This window comes from Octodon degus, unplaced genomic scaffold (genome assembly GCF_000260255.1).
Source record: "Octodon degus isolate 3935 unplaced genomic scaffold, OctDeg1.0 scaffold00014, whole genome shotgun sequence".
Lineage (NCBI taxonomy): Eukaryota > Metazoa > Chordata > Mammalia > Rodentia > Octodontidae > Octodon > Octodon degus.
Genome location: NW_004524590.1, coordinates 20534306 through 20560691, shown reverse-complemented (window position 1 = coordinate 20560691; position 26386 = coordinate 20534306). Strand labels below are relative to the sequence as shown.

General features: G+C 45.1%; 1 protein-coding gene across 4 annotated transcripts in view; it reads right to left on the bottom strand.

The window, feature by feature from the left end:
* Mgat5 (mannosyl (alpha-1,6-)-glycoprotein beta-1,6-N-acetyl-glucosaminyltransferase) overlaps positions 1-26386 on the bottom strand; it is a 354646-nt gene that overhangs the window by 11338 nt on the left and 316922 nt on the right. For all 4 annotated transcript variants that reach the window (XM_004626373.2, XM_023709791.1, XM_023709789.1 and 1 more), the window contains exons 14-15: positions 17411-17527; positions 9496-9570 (exon numbers count right to left, since the gene is read on the bottom strand). In XM_004626373.2, the coding sequence (XP_004626430.1) occupies positions 9496-9570; positions 17411-17527 (192 nt within the window). The remainder of the gene's footprint in view (positions 1-9495; positions 9571-17410; positions 17528-26386) is intronic.

The following is a 26386-nucleotide window of genomic DNA, read 5'->3' as shown; positions in this document are numbered from 1 at the left end:
TTGGGATCCTGGGTCCATGGTGGACCCTGTCGACCCTACAGAAGCCCAGGATGGCTCGGGAGAGCACAGCACAGCACAGCAGTACCCGAGAGGAGAGGCAAAGGGCTCCGCGCAATCTAAAGGTTACTGAACTAGATACTTTTTAAAGACAAATACCCACCACAGACGCAGGCTTCTCAGGGCTGACATGACTGTCTCTGTGCCATGCTGAACGGGCAAAGCAGCAGGTTAGGAAAAGGAGCCTGTGAGCTCCTTCATGCGATGCGCTCTGGGGAGAGTCACAATGATGTGAGAAGTGTGCGCTGCCCTGAACACCCTGCTGGCCAGCCTGCTGCTGAGAAGTGGAACACGGTCAGCACGGTGACTCCGCAAGCCTGCGCTTCTGGGATTTTCTGTTTCCCCCCAAGCTTGCCCTTCCCCTGTGTGCATGAGGAAATTAGTCATCTCAGGGCTCAGAGCTCTCAGCTCTGGGCCACAGAGGAAATGTGTGTGCCCCACCCTGTGTCACGTTGGGCCTCACAGGCGAGGCCACCCATGGTGGGGTCCTTGCAAGGAGCAGGGTGTGGCACCTCAAGAAGCTGTACCTAACAGGGGCCTTTGCTTGTGTTGAAACCTTTGCTTGTGTTACTTTTAATGAGTCAAAGGAGAAACAAAAGAGTAAAGAAAATCCTCTCCTCCCAGGTTCTTCAGGCAGCTGGGTTTGGGATCCATTCTGCAGCTCTCAGAGCAGCAATGTGAACTTCCGGGCAAAGTATGTAATATTTAGTCTAGTTGCCCCATCAGCAAAAGGGAGGAGATGATTTCCAACAGTTCTGGCTTTCTCTTTTTTTCTTAAAATGATACTGTTCGCTGCTGAAAGTGAGTGGTGGGTAGCGTGGACTGGACACTGACTTCTGAAGTATGCATAGTGGGATCCAGGCTGGCACGGATAGGGCGGCCACTGCTGTCCCTGTGTCACACTCTGCCGAGGAGGGGACATACCTCCTGGGGCCCGAGTTTGGTGAGGAACAAAGAAATGCTTCATCCAAGTGTGGGCAAGAAATCTGGGGCTGGACTATCAGATTCATAATGCGACACGACACAAACACACACATTAGGTGGCGTGTGAGGGTGCAGCTCAGTACAGGACAGCAAGCAGTGTCCTGAAATCCACGCAGCCCCAGGGCAGGGAGACCTAGGCACAACTCCTTATATTCCTCACGATTCTGAGAACAATCTAGTTTTTTAAACCGGGTAGCTTAGTAGTATGGATCTCAGGTGGCCACTGCCTTTTTCTATACCAGTATGGGGGTATCTTGCCACCCTTCCTGTCCCATGAGAATGGCTGTCATCAAGTAGGAAAAATCAACCAATTATGATAGGAGTAAACAATCAAAAGCTGTGGGACATAGAGGCATTTGGAAAAGACCAAGTGTCGCCTGCTTTTCTGGCTGGCTAATGGAAGCACCTTTGCTTCCAATTCCAGACAAGCAAACTGATACCTGCCACAGCATTTCAATATTACAATAAGAGATTTTAAAATCTCCCATAGTTAAAGCCTATAGTGTAACTGTACAGGACAGACAACCAGGAAATCCAGAATCAGATCACATCTGCATCAGAAGCCAGGCAAGACTTTCTCTGCTTCTTGGATTTTCCTTGGCCCATCCTTGGGGCTACAATTCCTCCTGAATGTTCTCAGAAGCCCATACGTTCCAAGGTTGCTCCCCAGCAGGTGGCACCACTGGGAAGTGGTGGCACCTCAGGATGCAGGGATCTTGAGGTCACTGGGTTTGCCTTTGCAGGGATGCTGGACCCAGGTGCCTTCCTGTCTTCGTCTTCCTGGCTGTGAGTTAGGGTTTTGCTCAGCTACACATTTCCAACACAGGGGGCCATCCTGGGCCTCAAGCAGTGAGGCCAACCGACCATGGGTTGGAATGTTTGCAATTGTGAGCCAAAATGCAACTGTCTGATTATGAAGGTGAGTATTCCAGGTATTTGTTTCAGTAACAGAGAGCTGATGGATACACCTGGATTTGGAAGGGTAACAGGACTCCAGGAAGGCGGAGAGCTCAGTTCATGCTTCATGACTTGTGAACAAATGGGCACAGCCTCACACATCCCTGAAACAGAGCTGAAGCAGTGTCTTGGCCTAGGGAAGATTGAGACCCCACTCCTTATTCACTTTCAGCCTCATACCAGAGTGCTTAGGCTGAGGGTAGAAAAAAGACCCCACTATGTTGGACAAGGGGGCAATATGGTGAAGGAATTTGCCTCCAGTCACAATATCGGAAGCCAGGCCCCACCAAAGCTGTGGGCACCTCCCTCCGTCCAGAATTAAATTCCACTGTTGCTGTCTGGACAGCGACACTAGCACAGAGGGAAAATGGAGGCCAGGAGAAGGTGGCAAATGATATGTGCGTCACAGAGGCCTCTTGAACCCATCCTTGAATGGGCTGCCTCCAGTCCACACAGCTTTTAGAGACAGCCTCGAGGACACCTGCAGAGGCCAGGCCATCCCTGCATGCATGGATACTCAGTACCTCATCTTGAGCAGGGCAGGCGGCCACTGTGGGGGGAGAAGCTTGGAGGCGCCCCTGCTGTGGGGCTCATGAGTCTGCTCCATTCGTCTTTGGCTGCCCCAGCAGCCAGCTTTCCCAGGTCCCTGTCCATGGGCACATTTAGCTCAGTTCTGCCTGTGGGCTGCAACCACTCTTCCACTGCCCACTGGGGGGATGATTTGGCATCCTCCCAATAATCTGTTTTGGCACTAGTAGGACCAAAAATAGGAAAAAAAAATAGTGAGAAGACCATCTTAAGGCTCAGGGAACCATCTGGGACCCTGGAAGGAGTCATCAGAAAGCACAACAGGGGGAAGGCAGGAGGGGCTCTGGATGTGGGCTGTGATTCTGGCGATGCCTTTCAAGATCTCTCAGCCCACCCTCACATATGAAAGGCGGACAGTACAATCTGTCCTTCACTCCTGTGAGATGAAAATGAGACTGACAAGGAAGATTCCTGAGATGTGCCCCACAACTGCCCATGACGTGGCCAGAACCAGACTGAAGCTGAGCTGGCTGCATGACATAAGCTAACCTGTCCATGAGAGCCATCTCTGGGCTCAGCTGTTGTATGACACCACCGAAATGAGACCCTGTGTGGGCCACCTCTCACTCACAGGTGTAGCTGCTCCTGAGTGCTCACAAAGGTCACTGCTGTCACCGATGTCAGCAAAGACTAACACAGATGCCGCGATATCCCCTCACTGTAAGTGCTACTCAATAAGCACCTGCTCAGAGGTAGAAGAACATTCATTCATCGCTTTACAAATGCCTACAAAAGCCTTACGCTGAATGTTACAAATACACACACAAGAGACCAAGTCGCTAGGCTCAAACACTTGCTACAAGTCTAGTAAGAGAAGCCAATCTTTAAAAAAATGTGGAACAGCATATAAAGAGATGCTCAAGCAGGCTACAGAGGCCACATGGAGGAGGGAAAGGACTCACTCTACAGGAAAGGTGGTGGCAGCAATGTGAGAAGGCTTCGAGTGGACAGGGACTTCGGGGACAGGTTTTGTAGGCTGCACAGGAGGTAGTGGCTGACCATGAGCGTGGTGTTCTGTAGCTCCATAAAGAGCCGTTCAGTTGAAATAGATGGTTCTGGAATCCAGGGCTGCAAGAGCAGCAGCAGTAGGAACGCAGGCTATTCCAGCCGAGAGAGGCACCTGTGCAGCCAGAACGAGACACACACAGCGCTTCTCGTCTGGCTCACCAGCCCACTTAGAACGCACACCATCTGCATTCCTTTCCACCAACTACTTCAGCCAGTCACCACATTTCTCCTTGGTGTGCTTGCTGACTTGGACATTCCCATGCTGAAAGGATAAACCACAGGCAGGTTTTGAGGCACTGACACATCCCTGAGAGAAAACCATGCTCTTGCCCAAGGGGCACCAACCACCATGACTGGGAGGAAGGGGCCGCCTCTGTCATCGTGGGTGTGTGACAGCAGGGAGAAGACATCATACATGGAAGCCCCCAGCTCTCAAGCACACAGGGCAGAGTGGCTGCCCAAACACAAGCACTAGGTGGAGAAGAGCTGCCGGCCAGGTGTGAAGGTCACTTGGTTGGAGCAAAGGGTCTTGGGCACAGAGGAGCCACATAGGCCATGGAGTATGGTACTGGACAGGATCTTCCCCCTACGCCCTCTACCCCACCTGACCTTGGGCAAATCTTCAACAGATTTCCAAGTCCACAGTACATTAGAAACCAGTAGATTTCTGTGGGAAGCTACATTATTTGAAACCAAGAAGACAGATTCAAATGTACAGATCTGGAGGAAGGAGGCAGACAGAGGAAGGTTTAGGAATTTGCAAGGAAAAAAAAGAGGAGCCAGTGAAGATGCTGATGCGACAAGTTGAGGGTTTGGGCCATGTTCAGCAAGCTACTTGAGAAGGGACACATTTATTATCCAGGCTCCGGCACTGAAAAGTGTTTGATAGATACTGATGGCTAACTGGTTGGCTGGGTTAAATGCACCCCACTCACCAATTCCGTCCCTCATATGGCCTTGGGGTGCTTCCCAGAAGTGGGTGCTCATTTGTGTTTTCATGAGGCAGCAGAGATGGTGTCTGTGAAGTTGAGCATGGGAACTGCTCTGCATGGAGAGCCCCACACCCGCCGATCTACTGCACCTCGAGAGTGCACATGGACTTGCTACATTTGCTGAGCTCTGACTTGGAGCAGTCTGCACAAAGGTGCGTGTGGGTGCTCACGGCAGCACTAGTGTGACAGTCAGAACCACCGAACACCAATCACCCGGCGGATGGATGGGCACACTGTGGTCTGTCTGCACAACGGAGCACCCTTGAGCAATGAGAAATGAATCCTGACACGTGCTGCGGTGTGGAAGAGCCTGACACGATGCCAAGTGGAAAAGCCATATATCTTCAGGAAAGCAAATCCTGCACAGAAACAGATGAGTGGTTTCCTGGGGCTGCAGCAGAAATAAGAACAGACTGCAAACAGGTGTCACTCTGGGGTAATGGCAATGTCGCACAACTAGGTCAACGTGATAATTGTACACCTCCGGCCATTTGCCAACAAATTGTACCTCTGCACAGCGTGAACCTCATGCTCTGTGGGGAACACGCCTTGGTTAGTTTTGGGCTTCTGGGCTGGAGCAGCTGAGGCTTCAGCGTCCCTTCACGGCCAGGGACAGATGTTAGCAAAGGCTCTATGGGATAAGCAGCAGCAAAGCCAACAGCCCAGAGGCTAGGAACCTGCCCAATGTTGCACGAAGTGGGGGCCGGGCCGGGCTGCGGATGAGGCAGCCACACTCCAGGCTGCAGGGCTTCGTCTTTACGGCCCCGCTGCCCAGGCTAGTGCCCACCTTCTCACCGTTGCAGCGCCCTTTCCTCTTTTTCTGCACACTGTGTCACTTCTACCGTGCTCCCAGCCCCAGACTCTCCAGCCTCCCTGCTGGACCTGGCCTTGCACCTGACTCCACCTGTGAAGCAGACTCTTCTGGTCTCCCCTTACTCATACAAGACATTTCCTGTGAATTATCCAACTCTTTAGCCCGTACATACCTTCCCCCTCAAAAGCATAATGAACACTTTAAGGAGTCTCATGACTGAGTTAGGGGATGACTGAGCTTGGTCTGACTACAAGGGGCGTTTGCCTTGGCACTAACTCTCCCTTGTAGGCTGCATCTCTTTTAGGGAGCTCATTTCACATAGTACACACTCACAACCCCTTTTAGTGGGGTAAAGGGAAGGAGGCACGCAGGGAGGTGAGCACTTGGGGTTCCCAGAGCCTGGTTCCTTCCCATGGGGCCCTGCACTCTGCTGATGACTGCTCTGCTGTCCCCTGACACCTGGGTGCTCTCAGTGGCTGTTACTGGCTGCTTCTGGCCTCTGCTGCCTTGGGCAAGTGTTAGGAACGACCCTGACAAAAGTGCCTGTGCTCCACATGGAAGCCCCGGGGGCCACAGTGAGCCACGCTGCGGCTCCTGAAGTCCACAGTGCAAGAAGCTCTTTCCCATGCTGCTGGGTTCCTGTCCATACCAGCAGCTTCTCTCCATCCTCGCTGCAACTTGAAGATTCTCTGCTAGCCATGAAAGCAACAAATGTCTCCCAGTACAAAAGCTCTTCAGGACTAGAACACACAAAGGCAGAAGACCTGAGGTGTGAGCCAGAGGGGTCTGGTTTCTGCCCCGAGACAGGAACATCTTCAGTCCAACGGAATTCCTGGTCTACACTTCAAATGATCCCTTTACTGCTCATTTAGGGGCACTGGGAAAAAACGTCTTACAAGAAATGACCCAAACACAAGACTCCCAGAAACATTTTCCTAAACCACCTACCTGATAGCATCACTGCACGCACCTGGCGACAGAGCCTTTCTTCACAAGCTCCTGCCTTGGTTTTCCCAGAATCAGATCAGAACACTTCAGCCGAGCCTCAGTGTCTCCCCACCCTGTCTCATGCTCTAGCTCTGTCTCTCCTTTCTCTTTAGCCACGACTATGTGCTGTAAGGCTCACTGATTCTCTCTCTTCAGGCCTGGCATTTGACGTGGCCAGCCCTTCTGCTTCCCTCACACTCTCCTCAACTCTCCACTGTTCACCCTGCAGGGGGAGTGATATGACCTGAAAGCACGCAGGCTGTGTCACCAGTGTGCGGCTTAACCTACACCGGCTCAAGGACATGGACTGGCAGTCTCCTCAGTGAACCTCCAGAAGCCTGAGCTCAGGGGCTGCGCCTGACAGCTCTTCCCCAAAGGCAGCCCAGCCCTGCAGATGCTCCAGGTGACACAGAGTCACAGAGCTCATGAACGAACCAACAGTAAAAACAGGAAAGCAGTCTGGATTTATGTGAATTGCACAATTCTGCAGGAATCTCCAAAGCTAGCAGCTGATGGGAAGGGCAACTTCATTGCATGCTTTCCCGAAGACCATTTCAGCACCACGAAGCCCAAGGAAGTGCCTGGCTCCCGATGCTTCCATTCACTTACTGACCTCCTCGATCCCTTCTTCTTTCACTTTGGGGAGACAGTGCACCCACTGTGTCAGGCACTGTGGTGGGACAGCTGGACAAGCCAGGGGCAGTGCCTCTATAAGGAGCGCTGAGCAAGGTCTATTTCGGGAGTGAGACCTTTGTGCTTAAGAAAGCCTAGCAACAGACTAGGAATGTAGAAGAACTGAGATGTTCGAAGGACTGGCTTATGAGCCTCCGAAAGGGAAGAAAGATAGATCTTTAAATAATCCTGACTGAGGGTTGGCCTGATAGCTCAGTGGACTAAAGCGCCTGCTTAGGCAAAGCACAGTGCCGGGGTTTGATACCCGGTGTGCACTGAGACCGTGATTGAGACCGGGCGTGGTGCTGCATGCCTGTAATGCCAGCACTTGGGAGGCTGAAAACAGGAGAATCACTATGAGGCTGATCTATGTAGCGAGACCCTGTAGACCCTGTCCTAAATACAAATAAACCTGACTGAGAGTCATTTATGTCTGCTGGTGAGGAAGCATCCTCCCTGAGAGGTAGGGAAGCAGGCCCTCATGAAAACGCAAGATGACATTCATCAAGGAGGCCCTGGAGCTCCCTTCCACACTTTCAGGGAAGACCAGCAGCTGAAAGAGAGGAAGCTGGGGCCCAGCGCCTGAGACCCCTAAGCCCCCGAGCAGATGCTGATCGTGCAGAGGCGGCCTCACAATAAACCTGCGCAACATGCTGATCGTGCCACCCGTGAGCCCTAACACTGAGTCTCCCACGATGCAGGGACGGGGCCGATGGCTACTACTGTGCAGAGCAAGTGGGAGATTACACAGCAGGCTTCTTACCCTGACTGGGGTATGTGTTCCAAGACCCTCACCGGATCCCTACACCTAGGTTCACTACCGAATCTCATACATACTATGTGTTTTCCCCAGGCATATTCATGATAAAGCTCAACTTAAAAATTAGGCACAGCAAGAAATTAACAACTGAGGTAAGAATGAGTATGCTGTAATAACAGCCATGTGGATATGGTCTCTTCTCAAAATTTCTTACGGTATCATACTGGTATTTCCCATCCAGTATTTTTGGATCATGGTTGACCATGCGTAATGCAAACCTCAGAAGGTGAAACACAGAGAAGGCAGAGCTGGGGGCCTCTGCTTCGTTTGGCACATGCTGGATGAACCCGCACATGTGTGGCTGCTGGCGTTAGGATAATATCGTCACTCTGTAGACATACAAAGACTGATGGAGCTAACGATTCAAATGCTCAGCTTGCATGATAAAGTCAGATTAGCAATCTATTATAATTACGTGATTATAACAGGAACACAAAATGCTACCATACAGCATAATGTATCAAGTAATCAATGGCACTAGTTTGCATTTATCAAGCACTGTGTACCAGGCCCTGTTTTAAGTACTTCCTGTGTATGAGCCCTTATAGCTCAGCCCACAGAGGCACAGAGCGGCTGTGTAACATATGCCCACACCACACAACCACACACATACAGCGCTGGGAGTGGAAGCAGCTGCCTGGGCTGCAGAACTGCCCTCCTGCCACCACAGAAAACCCAGACAGCTGGGCGGCCCACAGCCCACAGCGTGGCCTCTTCCTCCCTGCGGCGTCAATCTCAAGCCTCCTGCTCTTCCTTTGAAGCTTCCATCGCGTCTTCGATCTGTGTCTACGTGAATTTCTATTTTCAGCCATCCTCGTCCCTCACTGTGTAAAGATCCCTTGGTCGCCTATAAAACACTCGGCCTGACCCTTTAAGGGGAGCCCCTTATTTCTGGAATCTAGTCAAGGAGTTCAGCTTCCCCTACCTAGGGAGGTCTGGAGTTGGTCTATTTCTAGCTCTGTTCTGGAATTAAAATGTTATGCAGGAGGGTCACGATGTTCATGGCCTTTACCTCAGGGGCACAGGCCGTGGTTTCTGAATGCTGTTCGGGGTGGTGGGACTGTGGGTGCCCTTTCCTACAATGGAACTGAAGCTCTGCTTTGATCTGTTTTATATACCCAGGCTTCATCTGAAAATGGGTCTTATTTGAAAAGACGTTAGAAACCACTAAAAAGTCCTAAAATGCTTACAATTTCAGAGCATATGCTATTAAAGGAATGCTTAGAAACTAGTTTATGTCCTTGCCTTTCTTATGGTGAGAAATGAGGGCAGGACAGAGGCACCTGATCCCCCACCCTCATGATGTCCCCAGAACCTCCTAGGACACAGGCCTGGGTGGAAGGAAGTCTCCATCTTGACTACCAGGCCTCTCCTACTGTGCAACTTACATGACCTTCTTCTGTCATTAAGAACACACTGCAGGGAAAGACTGCCTCTCCGAGTGCAGGACCGGCTGCACTTACAATCCCACCAGCCATTATCCAGCTTCTGGAATCTTCTAAAGCAGACAAATGACCACAACAACATGGTGAACGCCAAACTACTATGGGAGCCCTCCGGGGAACAGGGAACAAAGGACAGCAAGGGCAGGCACACAGACTTCTGAAGAGGCTCACCTGCTTCTCAATGAATGCGTTGATCCGCTGCAGCATCCCCTCGCAGGTGAATTCATACGGCATGTAGGGCTCAATCTGCAGAAACAGAACACAGCACCATGAAAGAGGATGACACAGGACGCGTGAGCCTCCCTCCATATGCAGATGCTAAAACTTGCCCGGAGGCAGCTGTGGGAGGGGTGAAGCCCACAGCCTGGGAAGTCACCAGACGGGGCCCACCACCTCACTGCTCTTCTCCAGGTGAAGCCTCCCAGGAAAGTACCTACTGTTCTCTAGCCTCACATACCTTACATGTGAAGAAAATGCCACCTCTTTTACACTGTAGTGCCGCTGAGGGGAAAACAGTGAAGGCATCACTTCGTAGCGGCCAAGTTCCGCGGGGTGACGTCTGCAGCTGTCCACCCTCTGCCCACCATGCCAAGCACATGTGTGGCACAGGCAGGAACTTAGCAACTCTCTGTTCTACCAATACGTGACCACTGAGAGAGGCACCCACTGAGCTGCTTAAGGGCCTGGGATGGTGGGGGAAGCACCGGGCGGCATAGCAGTGGACGAGCAGGCACCTGGAGCACTTGTACTACAAAAGCAAAGTCAGAGTGAGGCGGCGAGCAGGTTAGATGGCCCTGGGAGGCCAGAAGGCCAAAGGTGGCTTCTGTTCATGCTGGACTTTTAAGGCCAATGATGAATCTGGAAAGCCAAGACCAGGGAGGGCCAAGGTAAGGAAGACGTTCTGGGAGACGTGAATACTAAGAGATCTGACAGGAAAAGAGGTGGGAAGCAGTCGCTCAGGATTGTAAAGGCTTGTGAGACGAGGGAGGGAAAGAGTTGCTGGATTTCCATAAAAGCCCTGAGGTTTCTACACTGAGGAGCCTACATTTTCAGGGCAGTGCGAATGTGCTCCACTGGGGTCGGTAGGTGAAGATTTCTGATACTGTGGCACAGAACGAAACATGGGCCATATCGTATTTGCCAACACTCAGAGGCCTGTGTCTTCAGGGCTGTACCAATGTGAAATGGAGATTTCATTTGGGAAAATATCACCTATAATCTGTTATAGCTGCAGAAAATCAATGTCAATGTCAGGAAGAGGGGTGCCCTCACCAGCTCCCTCTTAAACCTACACTTCTGTGAATCTATAGCGAGGGAACTGTGTCAAAAAGTACTAGTGCAAACAGGAGACAATCAGCAGAGCCAGCTTTCTCAGTGGGCAGTAGGCCCTTGGCTTGGTGCAGCCTTTCTCCTTTTCTTCTGCTGAATCACATACAATGTTGGAAAAGTGAAGCTGTGCTTTCACAGAATTGGACAGCACAACTTTAAATACCCAATCAGACACAGGTGGCACCATGGAGGCTGGATCTTAGCCACACCTGTCCACATCTGGCTGACAGCGCTAGAAGAGGCTGAGCTGGAGGCACTGTAAGAGAGGCTACTCCAACAGAAGAGAGATCAGTACTTATCTCTGAAGAGCTCAACAGCCTTTGAAGAACTGCCTTTCACGGTCCCAGCGTGCTCCTTCCCAACTCAGTCTTTTGTACCTGCAGCCCCTGTCTGACCTAGACACAGCTCTTTCTACAAAATCTAAACTTTCTTTTCAATAATACTTACTTACTCGGGCCACAGGCGAGTCTGGAAGCTTTCTATAAGTGGCCTAGAGATACGTCTCATCTCAAAAGTTTATAGAAGGCACTAAAGAAAACCATTTAAAACAGTATATAATCTCTGGGTTTGCTATGTTGAGTAGAATTTCCAAAGTGGAATAAACATGCATTGGTGGGCAGCTGTCAGGAGATCAGCAGGTTCAGTTCCTTCACAGGAAGCAGGCTAAATTCCCGGGGTCATGCTGACAACATATGCCAAAGGGCAGCCGTTAGAAAACAAAGCCAACTGTTGGTCATTTGAAGGGCTCACTGCAGCAAATAGCACCAACAAAACCAAGTAAAACACAACACAACATTAGGGTTGGTGTACAGTGGTTTGAGTGAGGCCAATCAGCCAAGTAGCCACCTCGCCCAAGACGGGAGCCGGGTCCTCTCCTTGGGGACACTCTCTGGGAGATTCTGTCCAACAGTCCTTTAGGAATAAGCCAAGGCCTCTTTAAGATACAGGATCAAACAGAAAGCCAAAATTATACCCCGTCCGTGAGAAGCCCAAGTAGAGAAGCAAAGCCACACTGCTCATCACCAGGCTTTGTGGAAGAAGGACTGTTACTCACTGGGTCAGGCCTGCAGGAAGGATGCCTGCAGCTGCACTCTGGGGTTTTGAATGGCCCTAGAAACTTTTCCTGAACTTCCCATACTCTCCAGCATTTTCTCTTGACTTCTTGTCCTCTGTCCACTGGTACCCTCCTTTGCAAGTCAACAGGTGATTTCTACAGGGAGCTGCCTTCCAAGTTCAACCCAACCCTGAAAGGTTTCACTTGCAAGGCAGGGTCTGGCCTCATTCAATGAGAGAGGCTCTCAAAAGGCTGTTTGAGTCTAGGCTCCTCTATTTACTAATGACATGGTCTTAGGGCTGGGGAGATCTTCTCATTTCTCTTGAGGATTCCAAATGTATACTAGGTCATGTCATCCTTCTGTTTAAAACTTTCTTCCATATGTAAAAAATTCAGAATCCCTCAGGCTGCCTATTCAAAGGCCTTACACATTCCAGCCCCTGAGGACCGTTTTATTGTTTCCTTTATTTTGGATGAGACGTTGGCCCTGCTTAGTATCATTATTACCCTGAGTGTAATAAATTTTTCTCTGGCTGCTTTCAAGAATTCTTATTTGTGCTTTTGGCATTTGATTATGATGTGCCTGGATTTTTTTTTTTTTTTTAAATCCTGGTTGGGGTTCACCCTGCTGCTAGGATCTGTTAGTTCACGTCATTCATTATTTGAAAATCCTTTCAATTTTTTCTTCTGTGCCATTCTTTTTCCTTTCTGAGATACCAGCCACCCCTAAGTTACTTGATATTGCCCCATGGACCTCACAGGCTCATTTGTTTCATTTTCTTTTCGCTTTGCATTTGTGAATTTCTATTAAAAAGTCTTGAAGTTCACTGATTTTTTTTTTTTTTTTTTGCTAGGAACAGTCTGGTGAGAAGTCCACTAAATGAATTTCTAAAATTATTATTTCTCTATTTTAGGGAAGGGTCTACAGGGTGCCCAGGGTCTCGCTACTACATTGGACTCATAGTGATTCTCCTGTTTACAGCCTCCCAAGAGCTTGGATTACAGGCATGTGTCACCCTGGGTGCGGGGCCAGCATAGCAGATCTAGGGATCGAACCCCTGGCTCCTGCACCTGCTTGCAGGTGCTTTAATCCACTGAACTATTTGGCCAGCCTTGAACTTTTAAAATTAATTCATTTTTTATTATAGTTTTTATCTTTAGCATTTATCATCTGGCTTAAAAATAGCTGTTAATACAGTTTGGACAATTAAATGTCAATATCTTGTATTCTGAGTAACTAATTTAAAGGTAACAATGTGCAATGTATACCAGTGTTATCCTATTATCTTGCTTTGAATTTTTGTTTTTTTCCTCTCTCAAAATAATGTTTCCACTTCTGCTGAAGTTTCCTGCATATTCACATATCTTATCTACTTTTTATACTAAGCTGCTGTCTGATAATTCTAGCATCTGTGCTATTTCTAGGCCTGGTTTGATTGACCTTGTTCTCTTTTTCCATTAGGGATTCTAAACCCAGAGCCTCTGTACTGAGCTAAATCCCAGTTATTATTATTATTTTTTAAATTTTGAGACAGGATCTCACTGAGCTGTCCAGGTTGTACTTGAACTTGTGATCCTCTTGCTCCTTTCTACTCTCCCAGAGTGCTGGCATTACAGGGACGAACTACCACAGTATTTTCCTGTCTTCATAAGTCACTGTTTCCTTTTTTTTTCCTGAGAGTCACATAATTTACAGTCTTGGAATTATATGTGGGAAACTTCAGCTCCAGATTCGATTCATTTCTAACAGTACAAAGAGGTTTTCCTTTCTTTCTTTCTTTTTTTAATCTTTTATTTATTTGGCACAGGGTCTTGCTACAAAGCTCAGATTCATAGTGATCCTCCTGTCTCAGCCTCCCCAGTGCTTTGATTACAGGTATGTGCCACCATGCCCAGTTTTGGTGGCTGACACAGTGTGCCTGTGAACCTGGGGCCAGCATAGCATGTGATACTGGGATTAAACTTGGGTCCTTGCACTTGCCAGGCAGGTACTTAGACCACTGAGCTATCTTCCCAGTCCCAAGTTTTTTCTTTGCTTTCTTTTTTGTTAAGTATAAATATTTTTATGATAATTTTTTATTGCTTACTCCATTTCTCTAATTCTTTCCCTTTATTCCATTTCATGTTTTTTTTTTAAATTTCATATTGTCTTAACAATTAAATTCCTGAATTTAAATCCAGGTTCTGTTGTTACTAGCTATGTGACATTAGGTAAATTGCTTACCTTCTAAGCCTTAATTTTCTCATCTATTAAGATGGGAAAAATACAAAAATCACACAAAAATTGAATAAGATAAAGCTTATAATGTAAGTAATGTATACTACACTGTTAACAGTTTTTTAAGTGGCCTTGGTTTTCATAATAATGTGGAGTAAGGTGGACAAGGGTTGTAATTAAACTGTGAGCTTTAGAGGTTGCATGGAGTGAACAGAACAAACCCACATGGAAGTGACCACACAGAATCACTGTACTCGGGTTTGCACTAGGGATTCACTTTAGATTTGGTTTTGGCAAAGTGATCTATTACATATAGTTTTGCACTCCATAATCTAAAGTTTGATGTCTCTTGGGTTTCAAATGAGTCCTTCTCAAGGGCATGTGTACTTAATTAAGTGTCCTGGGTAGGCTGAACTGCACCTCCTCAGAAGATATGCTGACGTCTTAACCTCCAGTATCTTGAATGTGCATTATTTGGAAATAGGATTTTGCAGATGTAATTAAGATGATGTCATGTTGAATCCAAGTGGGTCCTAATCCAATAAAGGAGAGAAATAGCAGATACACACAGGAAGAAAGCACTTGATGACTGAGCCAGAGATTAGCGCTCCAAGGTGGCAAGCCACAGAATGTCTATAGCTGCCAGAAGCTGGGAGAACAGAGTTTACCTCACCCCCTTGTCAATAACCCCTAGGGGAGGGCTGAAACCAAGGAATGGTACTCCGCCCTTTACAAGGACTGTGATAGCACAAGAGCTGGTGACTGAGACTACTACTAAGGAAGTAAACCAGGGAGGGTAGCACACGGCATGGATACGTTAGGTCGATTCAAGTCCTAGACAACATACAGCATGACAGCATGAGATTTCATCATGCTACTGAGAATAAGAGCTCAATTTAAAATGTATGACATTTGGAGCTGGGGAGATGGCTCAGTGGAATAAACGCTTCCCTGGCAAGCACAGGGGCCTGAGTTCAATCCCTGGTTCTGAAAAAAAAAAAAATAATAATAAAATGTATGACATAGCCGGCATAGCAGTGAATGCCTGTAAATCCCAGCATTTGGGAGACTGAGGAAGAAGGATTAAGTGAGTCAAAGTCTGAGGCCAGCCTGGGCTACAAAGGCAAGCCTAAGGCCAGCCTAAACTACACAGTGAAGCCCTATCTCAATCAATCAATCAATCAATCAATCAATCAATCAATCAACCAACCAACCAACCAAACATGCAAGCAAGCAAACAAAGACTATTTCTTCAATATCTCCCCTCAACATTCTGGGCCAAGGCTAACGACAGAAAGTGAAATCTCAGATACAAGTAGACTATTTTCCTCCATTATTTCCTCCTTGATTTCAGGCATTCATTCTCTCAAAATAGAAGGTAATGTTGCTGATGTATAATCCACTCTATGTATTCTAGGTAACTAATGAACACACCAAGGGTCAAGAAGAGCCAGACATGGTGGCGAATGCCCGTAATACAAGCATTCTGGGAAAGAGCAACAGGAAGATGGGAAATTTGAAACTGGGCAATTTATTGATGTAGTGAGACCATGTCTCAAAATAAAAGTGGGCTGGCAATGCAGCTCAGGGAAAAGCCCACAGGTTCAGTCTCCACTACTGAAAAACAACAACAACAGCAACAACAACAGCAACAGCAGCAGCAACAACAACAGGCCAAACAAGAGCTCCTTTCACCTCAGCAATGACTCCCTGGTGGTGAAGCTTTCTGAGGCAGCCCAATGGTGCCATACTCCATCAGACACTTCTATTAGCTTTCACCTCAGGTTGGGCACTTCTGCCTGAAACTGTTGCAACCGACATTGGGACTGTTCAGGTCCTCAAAGGAAAGCTGACAGCCACACCCCTACCCAATGCCAGATCATCTTTAAGGGGGCAGGGCATGAATAACACATCAGTGTATGCTTCTTGCCGTGGAAATGCTCAATTAGTTTAAACTGATAGTCATACAGTAGGCCGTGAATTAATTATTCCATTTTATTTCCCAGAGAGGAAACATGGCCCTTCACAGGGGCAACGTGGCCATTCTTCCTAAGATGGATTTCTAGCCTCTTGCTCTGTACCTCATGCCCTAAATCCATGCCCTCCATTTTGCTTTGCACCTACCCTAGAAGAGTCAACTTACGGAGAACTGTTTTCCAGAAAGACTCTTTCTACTTTTTCTCCTATATTTTCTGCATGGTACTTATGGCAAGGACAACTTCTGCCTTGTGTTATATCTATATGTTTGTTTGGAAACCTCAATCCCTCTCTCCTTCCTTCCCACTCATCTGTCTGTCTGTCTGCCCACCCATCCATCATCCACCAGGTAGATCACAAGGGCAAGATATACTTACTGAGAATACAACAGGCAGATATGCTTGCTGTCCTCAAGAGTATAGACTCTAAGAACATGAAATTTAGAAATCCAGACTATCAATTAATAAAGATGAACTTAAATATTAACTGGACACTATGTGGTAGACACTATATTTAAGCATACTATACACAAAATCTCAGTCTGTATACGTGACTAATAAGATAGGTAAGATTAACTCTACACGACAGATAAAGGAATGCTGCTAGAAAGTAGGATCCAAATCTAGTGTGAATCCTGCTCACATTCACGTGTGTATACACTTCTCTTAAAATGTTATATCCAAACATGAAAAGTGGTCTAATAAAAGAAATACAGGGGTAGGTTCACCTGAGAGAGTCTGAGGCAGTTAGGGGATAACCAATCACATGCAGAGATGGCTGTGAACATCCTACAGAGAGAGCAGGACTCATCTATGATATCTGGGGACCTAACAACCCTCCTCCTCCCAGGGCATCTCAGAGGGCATTCTGTGCATGGTAGAGGCACACAGTGTCTGCTGAATTCATCAGGAGAGGCCACAAAAGTTAGTTCTCTTTACAAGATTCTACCAGACATTCAGAAAAACCAAATAAAGAGATGTTCTACAAAAACCTTCTCCCAGTATTTCCTTCAGCACCAGCCCATAGCTATCTCCATCTGTCGAGCTCTTTATGGGGAAGGTAAAAGAAGCAGAGCCATTGCTTCAGATTTCTGTAAGTGTCACAGTTAGATTGTGAAGGGCTGGGGAGACAGCTCAGTAGAGTAAGCGCTTGCCTAGCAAGCACAAGGGCCTGAGTTCAATCCTGGGTTCTGCCAAAAACAAACAAGCAAACAAACAACAGATTGTGAGACCAAGTAAAATTCAAGCGGCTCTTCCCAACCTTGAGACCTATAGGAGTCCTGTCAAGAGGACCCACAGAATCTGTGCCCACAACTGAACACTAGTTTCATTTTTCATTTCATAGAACACCCAGGAACTCCCCAGGCCAAATCCTACAGCTTGTCTGTTTTCTAGCTTCAGCTACTGTGGGTAAGCAGCACTGTAGAATGCAGGACTTGTGGTGCTTTCCATACATGTAGGTCACTTTAAAGGTGGGGGGTGGGGGGAAGGTGAAATAAGAGACAGAACCTTCTGATTTAAGATTGCTTTCACTGCATCTTCTACTTCCTCCTGATTGTTGAGATCAACAGTCCAAACATGTGGCCGGCCGATGAAAACTTCAGCATAAGGATGCTGGGATGTCAGCTGGAAAAGAGAAAACACAATCCTCAATTGCACAGACAATGCTTTTTTTTTTTTTTTTTTTAAAACCACCAGGGCAAGATGAAGCATTATGCTTTTCTAATGTTACTGAACTGCATCTGCATAGGTAAGAGACATTTTCCTCCTTGAGATCATAAACCTAAATAAATAGCACAGAAGAACAAAGAGTGATGACTCCACATCCAGAATCCCACTCGGAAGTAAACTGCTGTAACTACATGACAGGGGGGTTCGTGTGCATGCTGCTGGAGGTGGGAGCCAGGCCTGTGCTTGCCACGCAGGTGCTCTTTCACGGGGCTACAACCTCAACCTTACAGGTGGCTCCAATTCCTGGTGAACAACTGTCCTGAACTATAACTGTGTGGGCCGCAGGCTCCTGCTCTCAGGGTCCACCTCTGTTCTCTGCTTCCTCAGTGGCATGAGTTGAGCAGCTTTCTCCTTCCGTACCCTTCTACCATGTTTCTACCTGGAGTTAGCTAGCCAGCTCTGGAATGAAAGCTGAAACACGAGCCAAAATAACTCTGCGTTAGTCAGGTCCTAGCAGTGGAACACTGACCATCCCTAACAACCACCTAGAGCAAGTCAGTATCTGTCATCCCAGCTAGGATGACAGGTAAGCACAGAAAACGGCAGTAAAATCAAGGCTGTTAAAGTCACAAGAGGATCAGTGCATGCAAAAAGTGACAGAAAAATGATACCATCAGAAAACCAGAATTTTTTGAATGGTTTTGGTAATAATCATTAGTGAACACTGGAGTCTAAAATTTATAGATAATTCATAAGCAGTATAGCATAAGATCAGCAGTTTTTATTCTAACAGAGATTTTAAGAACAGAGTGTTGACAAAAACACCAAGCATGGATATTGGCAATTCTGAGGTCTTGAAGAGGTTTTTTTCGAGACAGCTGAATCAATCCCCGACCTATGTCTCTCCACTTCTACTCTTGTATCTCTTTAAGGCAGTGGCGAGAACATTTTCAGCTTCCATAATGGTTGATGTGCTACCCCTAGAGTACGGGTGCAGACCAGGGACACATGACATCCAATGATGCCCACGAATGGTCCCCCCTTTTTTCCTTTGATGGTGGGGTCTGAGCTCAGGCCTCTGGTCGTGCTAAGCACGCTCTCTGCCCCTAAGCTATCCTCGACCAAATAACTTTCAAATGCCCTGCAGGGCTTCCATGTGGAGTTATAGAATCTAATGCTTTGATATAGTTTTAATATACACTGAATTTTCCAGGGGAAAATTACCATATAAATCATGAAATATTTATACTCTATTTGGAACTTCACTCATATGCTGTCAGTACTTTGGAAAAGTCATGGTAACAAAGTAAAAACCACTCAACATATCAGACTCTTCAATGAATACCCCATTGGCCTATATTTATAGCTATCTGGTTTGAGGAAATTATGTATGTATGTGTGCTATGTATACACACTCTTAAATTTAGCTGATTCATAATATCATTGACAAGCAAAAAAGGCTGAAAATGTTCTTTCGGATGTGTTACTTCTTTTAAATACAAATGTTCGCTGTACAAAGGAACATGATGCTGTATCTTTTAATATAGTTCTCACATGCACAATACTGAAATGCGCATTACTTTATTAGAAATTATTTTCCTTTTATTTTCTTCATATTACACTTTGGGAACCACCTTTCTTTTGAAATTACTTATGTAGGCAGGTTATATTCACCAATTTCATTTCAGGAGAGAAAAGGTGATAGCTCAGTGTCTAAAGGGAGCTTGTGGGGCTGAGGATACTGCCCAGTGGCACCTGCTTGGCAAGTGCAAGGTTGCAAGGTCGTGAGTTTGATTCCTGGTAACAAAAAAGAAAAAGTGTGGGGGGCTTTGGGCTGCAGGACTGCCAGGACTGGAGCTCCAGAGGTCCAGCTGCTCTCTTTTCACCCCATGCCTTCAGACTCTGACACAGACGAACCCAGAGGAGACAGCGAGCCAGTCAGCACGGCCCTCCCCGGCTCTTGGCCCTTGTTCCTGGTCTCACAGTGTACCAGCAGGTGCATGCGCTACTCAGGGCAGAAAAAGTGCCATGCAGTCCCTGAGCTTCACTGCCAGCCATGCAGGCACACCCAAGAAAAGCGACAGCCCCAGGCTGCAGACGGCCCAGTGGGGCTCGCGCCTCCCTGCCAGTCCCCATCACCAGCCCTCAGCTCCTCATCCACTGACTCGCTCCCTCTTCTACTTAGCTCTGTGGTCACTGAAAGAAGCCAGAGACAAAGCACAGGCCCAAGGAGCTGTGGAGAGCTGTCCTTTGTTTTCTCTGCGCATATTTTAACTCGCTGCATATTAATGAAGGCCCCTGTTGGGCCCAGGACCCTGCTAATCACCTGCACATACATTATTCATCAGATTTCTGTGTGCCTACAAGGATTCCAAGGTTCAGGTGAGTTTATACTTCCTCAAGGTCACACAGCCAGAAAGTAGCTGACTCAAGGTCAAATCAAGATCATTTGGTAAGGCTAGTTTTGGACAAAAAGAAGAAAGATGACAATTTACAGGACGCCTCTGAGTTCTTAAGAGAAAGTCAAACAAAAGCCTTTGAATTTTTTTTTTTTTTTTTTTTTTTTTTAAAGCTGGCCGACATAAAAAATTTCAGGATAGAATCCGTTCCTGAATTAGACCTGTTTTTGAAGATGCACATCACTTTCATTTTGTATCCTGAAGAACATACTAATTAGTCCTTCCACAGGAACCAGAGTAAATTAAAGTTGCCATCACTGTCACTGAGTAGTAATTTATACATTAGCAGCTGTCCCTCTCCCATCTCCTCTCCTAAGGCTCCCGCTTATTTACAAGGTTGCTCTGAGCACTTAGAAACTACAAAATGCTGAGCCATTATCATTTATTCATTTACATTTATTGAAGGTTGCTTAATTTTATGAGTGAAGCATTCTGTGATTCATTAGCCCCCTCTGAGTATTATGTTCCTCCTCATTAATTTATTGGGAACCGTCTGATCTCTGCTACTTCATTGTATATCCATCAGGAAATGTACTAGAGTATAGTTTGTAAAAGTAATGAAAATATTATTAAATATGAGACATTATTTCGGAGTGGCTATTAAATCTCCAAGGGGAATGTTAGTTCTCTTCATGGACAAAAACCCCTGAAGCCAGAGAATTCTTAATGGTTTACAAAATGTCAGAAGAATGATCAGGAACTTACTAATATGCTTCCCAATAAAGCTAAAAATCCAATTGATATTGAAGTATATCTCTAATCACTCACATTACTTAAGGCGTTATGGAATTTTCTCTCTGTGTGGATGCTAAACTTTTAAAAATTGGTTCAGCACAAAAATAAACAATGTGCTAATAAACTCTTATGTTGAAATCTAGACTTCTTCGACCGAAGGCAAGTGATACAGATCAATTTAGGAGCATAAAGAGACAGCTTTGTATTTCTGTGAACCTCTGTTAGCATTTTTTCTTTTGCTGAGGAAAATGAGGTCATCTGTACACCTACTTACAGCTTTTGGCTAAGGGAATCTGGAGGCTTTCGTGAGGTGGCTGAGCACACGGTCCACCTGGCAGTGCCATCAAGTTCACTGACTCCCCTCGGAACTGACTGCCGTTGATGGATGGAGCTGAACATGGGTGAACCCGCCAGCCTCCATGAGTCAAAATGACCTTCTGGGGTCTCCCCAATTCACCAACACTCAGGCCTTTTAAAAGAGGCTTGAAATCCCCTCTCCCTTCAATTAATTCTGCAAGTCCCCCTGCACCCAACACAACTCCAAGTTAACTCCCCACCTCCACCCACAGGGGCAGTTGTTTTATCACCCTTCTATAACAGAGCCCTTGGAAAACAGGAAGTGTGCCTGCTAACTTCTTCCAATGCAAGTGCACCTAATGCCCTGGGGTCTGTGGGGATACAGTGAATACCTATCAGCTGCCCTTCTTTGTCTTGGCCCTCCTGTGGGAGCCCAGGACTGCTGTGAGGTTACTCACTGAGAAACTCATTTTTGCAGAACCGGGGATTGAACTCAGGCCCTTGCGCTTGCCAGGGAAGCTCTTATTCCACTGAGACATCTCCCCGGCCCCTAAGAAACTGTTGAAAGGATTCCACACGTCTTTCCCCTGATCTCATTTGAGCACTGGTGGAATTATCCCGTTCAGCAATTCCAATGTCTCTTTTCTCTTTGTGCCATGAAGAATGAACTCTCCGTATGACCTCAGCAAAAAACCAATTACTAAATGACAGCAACTGACCTAAAATGGTGAACATATGTACTTTTCTGATCTGAGATGATACAACATGCTTTTCTGTGTGACTGTAAGCATTATAAAATATAAACCAACAGTAAAATCTAACAATTCCAGTTGTGGACATATACCCCAAAGAACTGGAAGCAGATCTTTACTTTCATAGTAGCACTATTCACAGTAGGCAAAAGGTATCCAAGTGTTTATCAGGAGATGAATGGAAAACAGAAACATAACCTATTCATACAACAGAATATTTACAAACAGAAAAGAGATTCTGCTGCATGCTGCCCTAGAGACACACCCTTAAAACATCCTACTAAGTGAAGAAGCCAAACATGATGTAGCAAATGCCCTATGATTTCACTCAGATGAAGCGTCGAAAATAGCAAATTAAACAGAAAGACAGCTGAATGAAAGTTATCAGGGACTGGTGAGGGAATTATTTAATGTGTTCATTGTATCTTATTACATTCATGAGTAAGTTCAGGAGATGGATAACAGCAGCCATACAGCACTGTGAATTTACTTAATACCAGTGAACTACACACTTAAAAAAGGTTAAAATGGTAAATTTTAGGTTACATGTATATCTTATGTACATGTAACCTAAAATTTTAAAATGCAAAGTTTAAAAAAGAGGACACTCATAAATATATACATGAGCACTTGCCTGGCAAGTGCAAGGGCCTGAGTTCAGTCCCTGGTTCGGGTGGTGGGGTGGTGGGAACACACACACACACACACACACACACACACACACAGAGAAGTAGAACTTTAGCAATTTCCTGTACTTGAAATTAAAACCCATGGAAAATACTGGCATAGATACAGATATATTGGCCCAGTGGAATAGCAGAGAAAGTTCAGAGATAAATCTATGTATTTATGATTGTCTGATCTTCAAAAGGGTGCCAAGAACACACAATGTGAAGGGATAGCCTTATCAATAAAGAGTGCTAGGAAAGCTAGAAAACTACATGCAGAATGAAATTTTATCTGTATTTCACACCACATGAAGAAATCAACTCAAAGTATACTAGATTTAAACATAGCCTGGCTGCCCCTCCTTGTCCTAAAGACTGCCAGGGAGGCCTGACTACCACAGGGACCTGTAAGAACCTTGGGGAGCCCTACCCTGTGCTGAGCCAATGTCAAGAGAGCCTTGCACAACTTCAGCCTGCCCTTATTATCCTTGGGTCCTTCTTGAAGTGCGGCATGCCATCCTCCACTCAACAAGGTGGAAGCTACATTGAACCCCATGGAACAGGAGCTTTGGTAAGCCTACCCTGCCTTTCCCCTCTCCTGAGAACTGCACCCTGCCCACCTGCCATTGCTATACAGTCAGAGAGAACATTGGGGGCTTTAAAAAATGACAAAAGGAAGCAACAAAAGGCAGTCTCCAACCTCTAGCCCACCCAAAACAAATTCAGGAGACAAGGCCATAGAAGAACTTGGAAGTCACCTGAAGTTTCTGAGATGATGGCAATTGAAGTAAAGAAACAACTCCATCAGGCTATGGAGGAAATCAAATTAGAAATAATCTCTCAGGTAAAAAAAGAAATGACAACATTCATGAAAGAACTGCTCAATACATCTAAGGAAAACACATATAAAAAAATAGAAGGGCATAGGAAAATGATGGAAAAATTCAATGAACAATACAGGAAAGAACTAGAATGCATGAGACAGATTCAAATAGATATCCAGGACATTAAGAATTCCATTAAAGGCTGACAAAAGCACTTGAACAAAACAGAATATAGAATTTCAGACCTTGAAGACAACATTACAGCTAGACAACATGAAAGGAAACATCTCTGAAAAATAATGAGAAATCAGGAAATAATACAACAGCTGCAAGATGATGCAAAGGAAAATACCGTAAGACCAACCATATCAATGAAACAGCTGCAGTTAACACAAAAGACATAAAAAGAGTTTCTAGAAGTAGTAGCAGAAAATTTCCCAAGCAGGAGAAAAGAATCTGATATATAGTTAAATGAGGCATATAGAACTCCAGCTAGCTATAAATAATCAAAATAATCTTCACCCAGACATATAATAATCAAGATTCTAGAAATTGAGCAAAACAACAGAATATTAAAAGCTGTTAGAAAAACCAGATCACCTATGATGGAAAGCCCATCAGAATCATGGCAGATTTCTCAACACAGACCATCGAATCAAGAGCTTGGAGTGAGATATTTGAGGTACTGAAAGAAAACAACTTTCAACCCAGACAGATGTATCTTGCAAAACTACCTATCAAATTTCATGGAGAGATGAGATACTTCTATGACAAAGAACAACTGAAGAAATTCATGGCAACCAAACCAATACTACAGAGTACTGACAGATATTTTAGAAAGAGACAAAGATGACCACAACTTCAAAAACAACAGAAGAGAACCACCAAGCAGAGAAAGTAATTAAGCAAAGGGGACAAGTAAAGATCCTACAGTAGGAAAACAACATGACAATGATAAGCCAATACAACATATCAGTTATAATTATCAACGTAAAGGACCTCAATTCACCAATCAAAAGAAGCAGACTGGCAGAGCAGATCAAGAAACAAAATCCAACAATATGCTGCATACAAGAAACAAATTTAACTCAAAAAGAAATTAATAAACTGAACATCAAAGGATAGAAAACAATAGTCCATGTGACAGGAACCCAGAAAAAAGCAGAGGTAGCTATTCTGGTTGCTGACAACGTCAACTTCAAATCATGTGTGATTAAAAGAGATAAACAAGGTCATTACATACTTGTTAGGGGGAAACTGCGAGGGGAAGAGATAATAATTATAAATATATATGCTCCCAATGTAGGAGCACCCAACTGTATAAGATAAATTTTAACACACATGAAAAATCAGACATGAAAAATCTAATGAGCAATAATGTAATTGTATGAGGGACTTTCATACCCCATTGACACAAAGAGATAGATCAACCATGCAAAAAATGAGCAAAGAAATGACAGGACTAAATCAAACTTGTGAAGAAATGGACTTAATAGACCTTAATACAGGGTGTTCCACCTAACAGCATTACAATACACATTTTTCTCAGCTGCACATGGGATGGTCTCCAAAACAGATCACATGCTTGCACATAGAAAATGCTTAAGTAAATGCAAAGGAAGAGAAATTATCCCATGCATATTATCTGAGCACAGTGCAATGAAACTCAAAATTATTGACAAAAGATAAACACATGGAAACTATCCTCCTAAAAAAAAAAAAAAAAAACACTAATATCCTCCTGAACAATCAATGGATTACAGATGAAGTTAAAGAAGAAATTGAGCAATATTTACAATCAAACAAAAATGCAGATAAAACTCATCAGAACCTGTGGGATGCAATGAAGACAATGAAATCTGTCTTAAGAGGGAAATTTACAGTGATAAATTCTCGCAGAAAACAGAATGGGCCCAAATAAACAATCTTATGCTGCACATCTAACTCCTAGAAAAAGAAGAGCAAGTCAATCCCAGAGCCCAAAGGAGACAGGAAATTATAAAGATCAGAGCAGAAATAAATGCAATGGAGATGAAGAAAACAATGCAAGGAATGAGTTGAAGAATTACTTAAAAGAATAAAATTGATAAATCCCTAGCCAACCTCATTTAAAAAAGGAAAGAGAAAATTCAAATTCATGCAATGAGGTATGAAAAGGGTGAAATCACTACAGACCTTACAGAAATTCAGAAGTTCATCAATACTTACTTCCAAAATCTTTACTCTTACAGGATGGAAAATAGAGAAGAAATGGACAGATTCCTACATGCATATGAACCACCAAAGCTGAATCAAGAAGATATAAAACTTGAGTAATCCAATATCAGTCAATGAAATTGAAAATGTAATGAAAAATCTACCAACAAAGAAAAGCCCAGGTCCTAATGGATTCAAAGCTGAACTCTATAAGAAATTTAGGGAGGACCTAATGCCAACTCTTCTCAAACTCTTCAATGAAATTCAAAGGGAAATAAATCTCCCAAATTCATTCAGGGAGGCAAGTATTACTCTGATACCAAAACCAGAGAAGGACACAGGCAAAAAAAGAGAATTATAGGCCAATCTCCCTAATGACCATGCATGTAAAAATCCTCAATAAAATACTAGCAAACAGAATGCAGCAAATCATCAAGAAGATTATACATCATGACTAAGTAGAATTCATCCCAGAAATGCAGGGATGGTTTAATATGCAAAACTATAAATATAATGCACCATATAAACAGAGCCAAAGACAAAAATCACATCTCAATAGATGCAGAAAAAGCTTGTGATAAAATCCAACACTCATTCATGATAAAAAAAAAAAAAACCTAAACAAACCACTACAGAAAATGGGAACAGATGGTCTTTACCTCAAGCTGATAAAAGTTATCTATGAGAAACCAACAGCCAACATCATAATAAATGGACAAAAAATTGAAAACCTTCACTTTTTTTGTGGTATTACTTTGGACCCTGCACTTGCCAGGCAAGCACTTATTCTACTGAGCTATCTCCCTGGCTCGAAAACCTTCACTTTGGGGCTGGAGAGATGGCTCAGTGGTCTAAAGCACCTACTTAGAACAAGCTTAGCAAA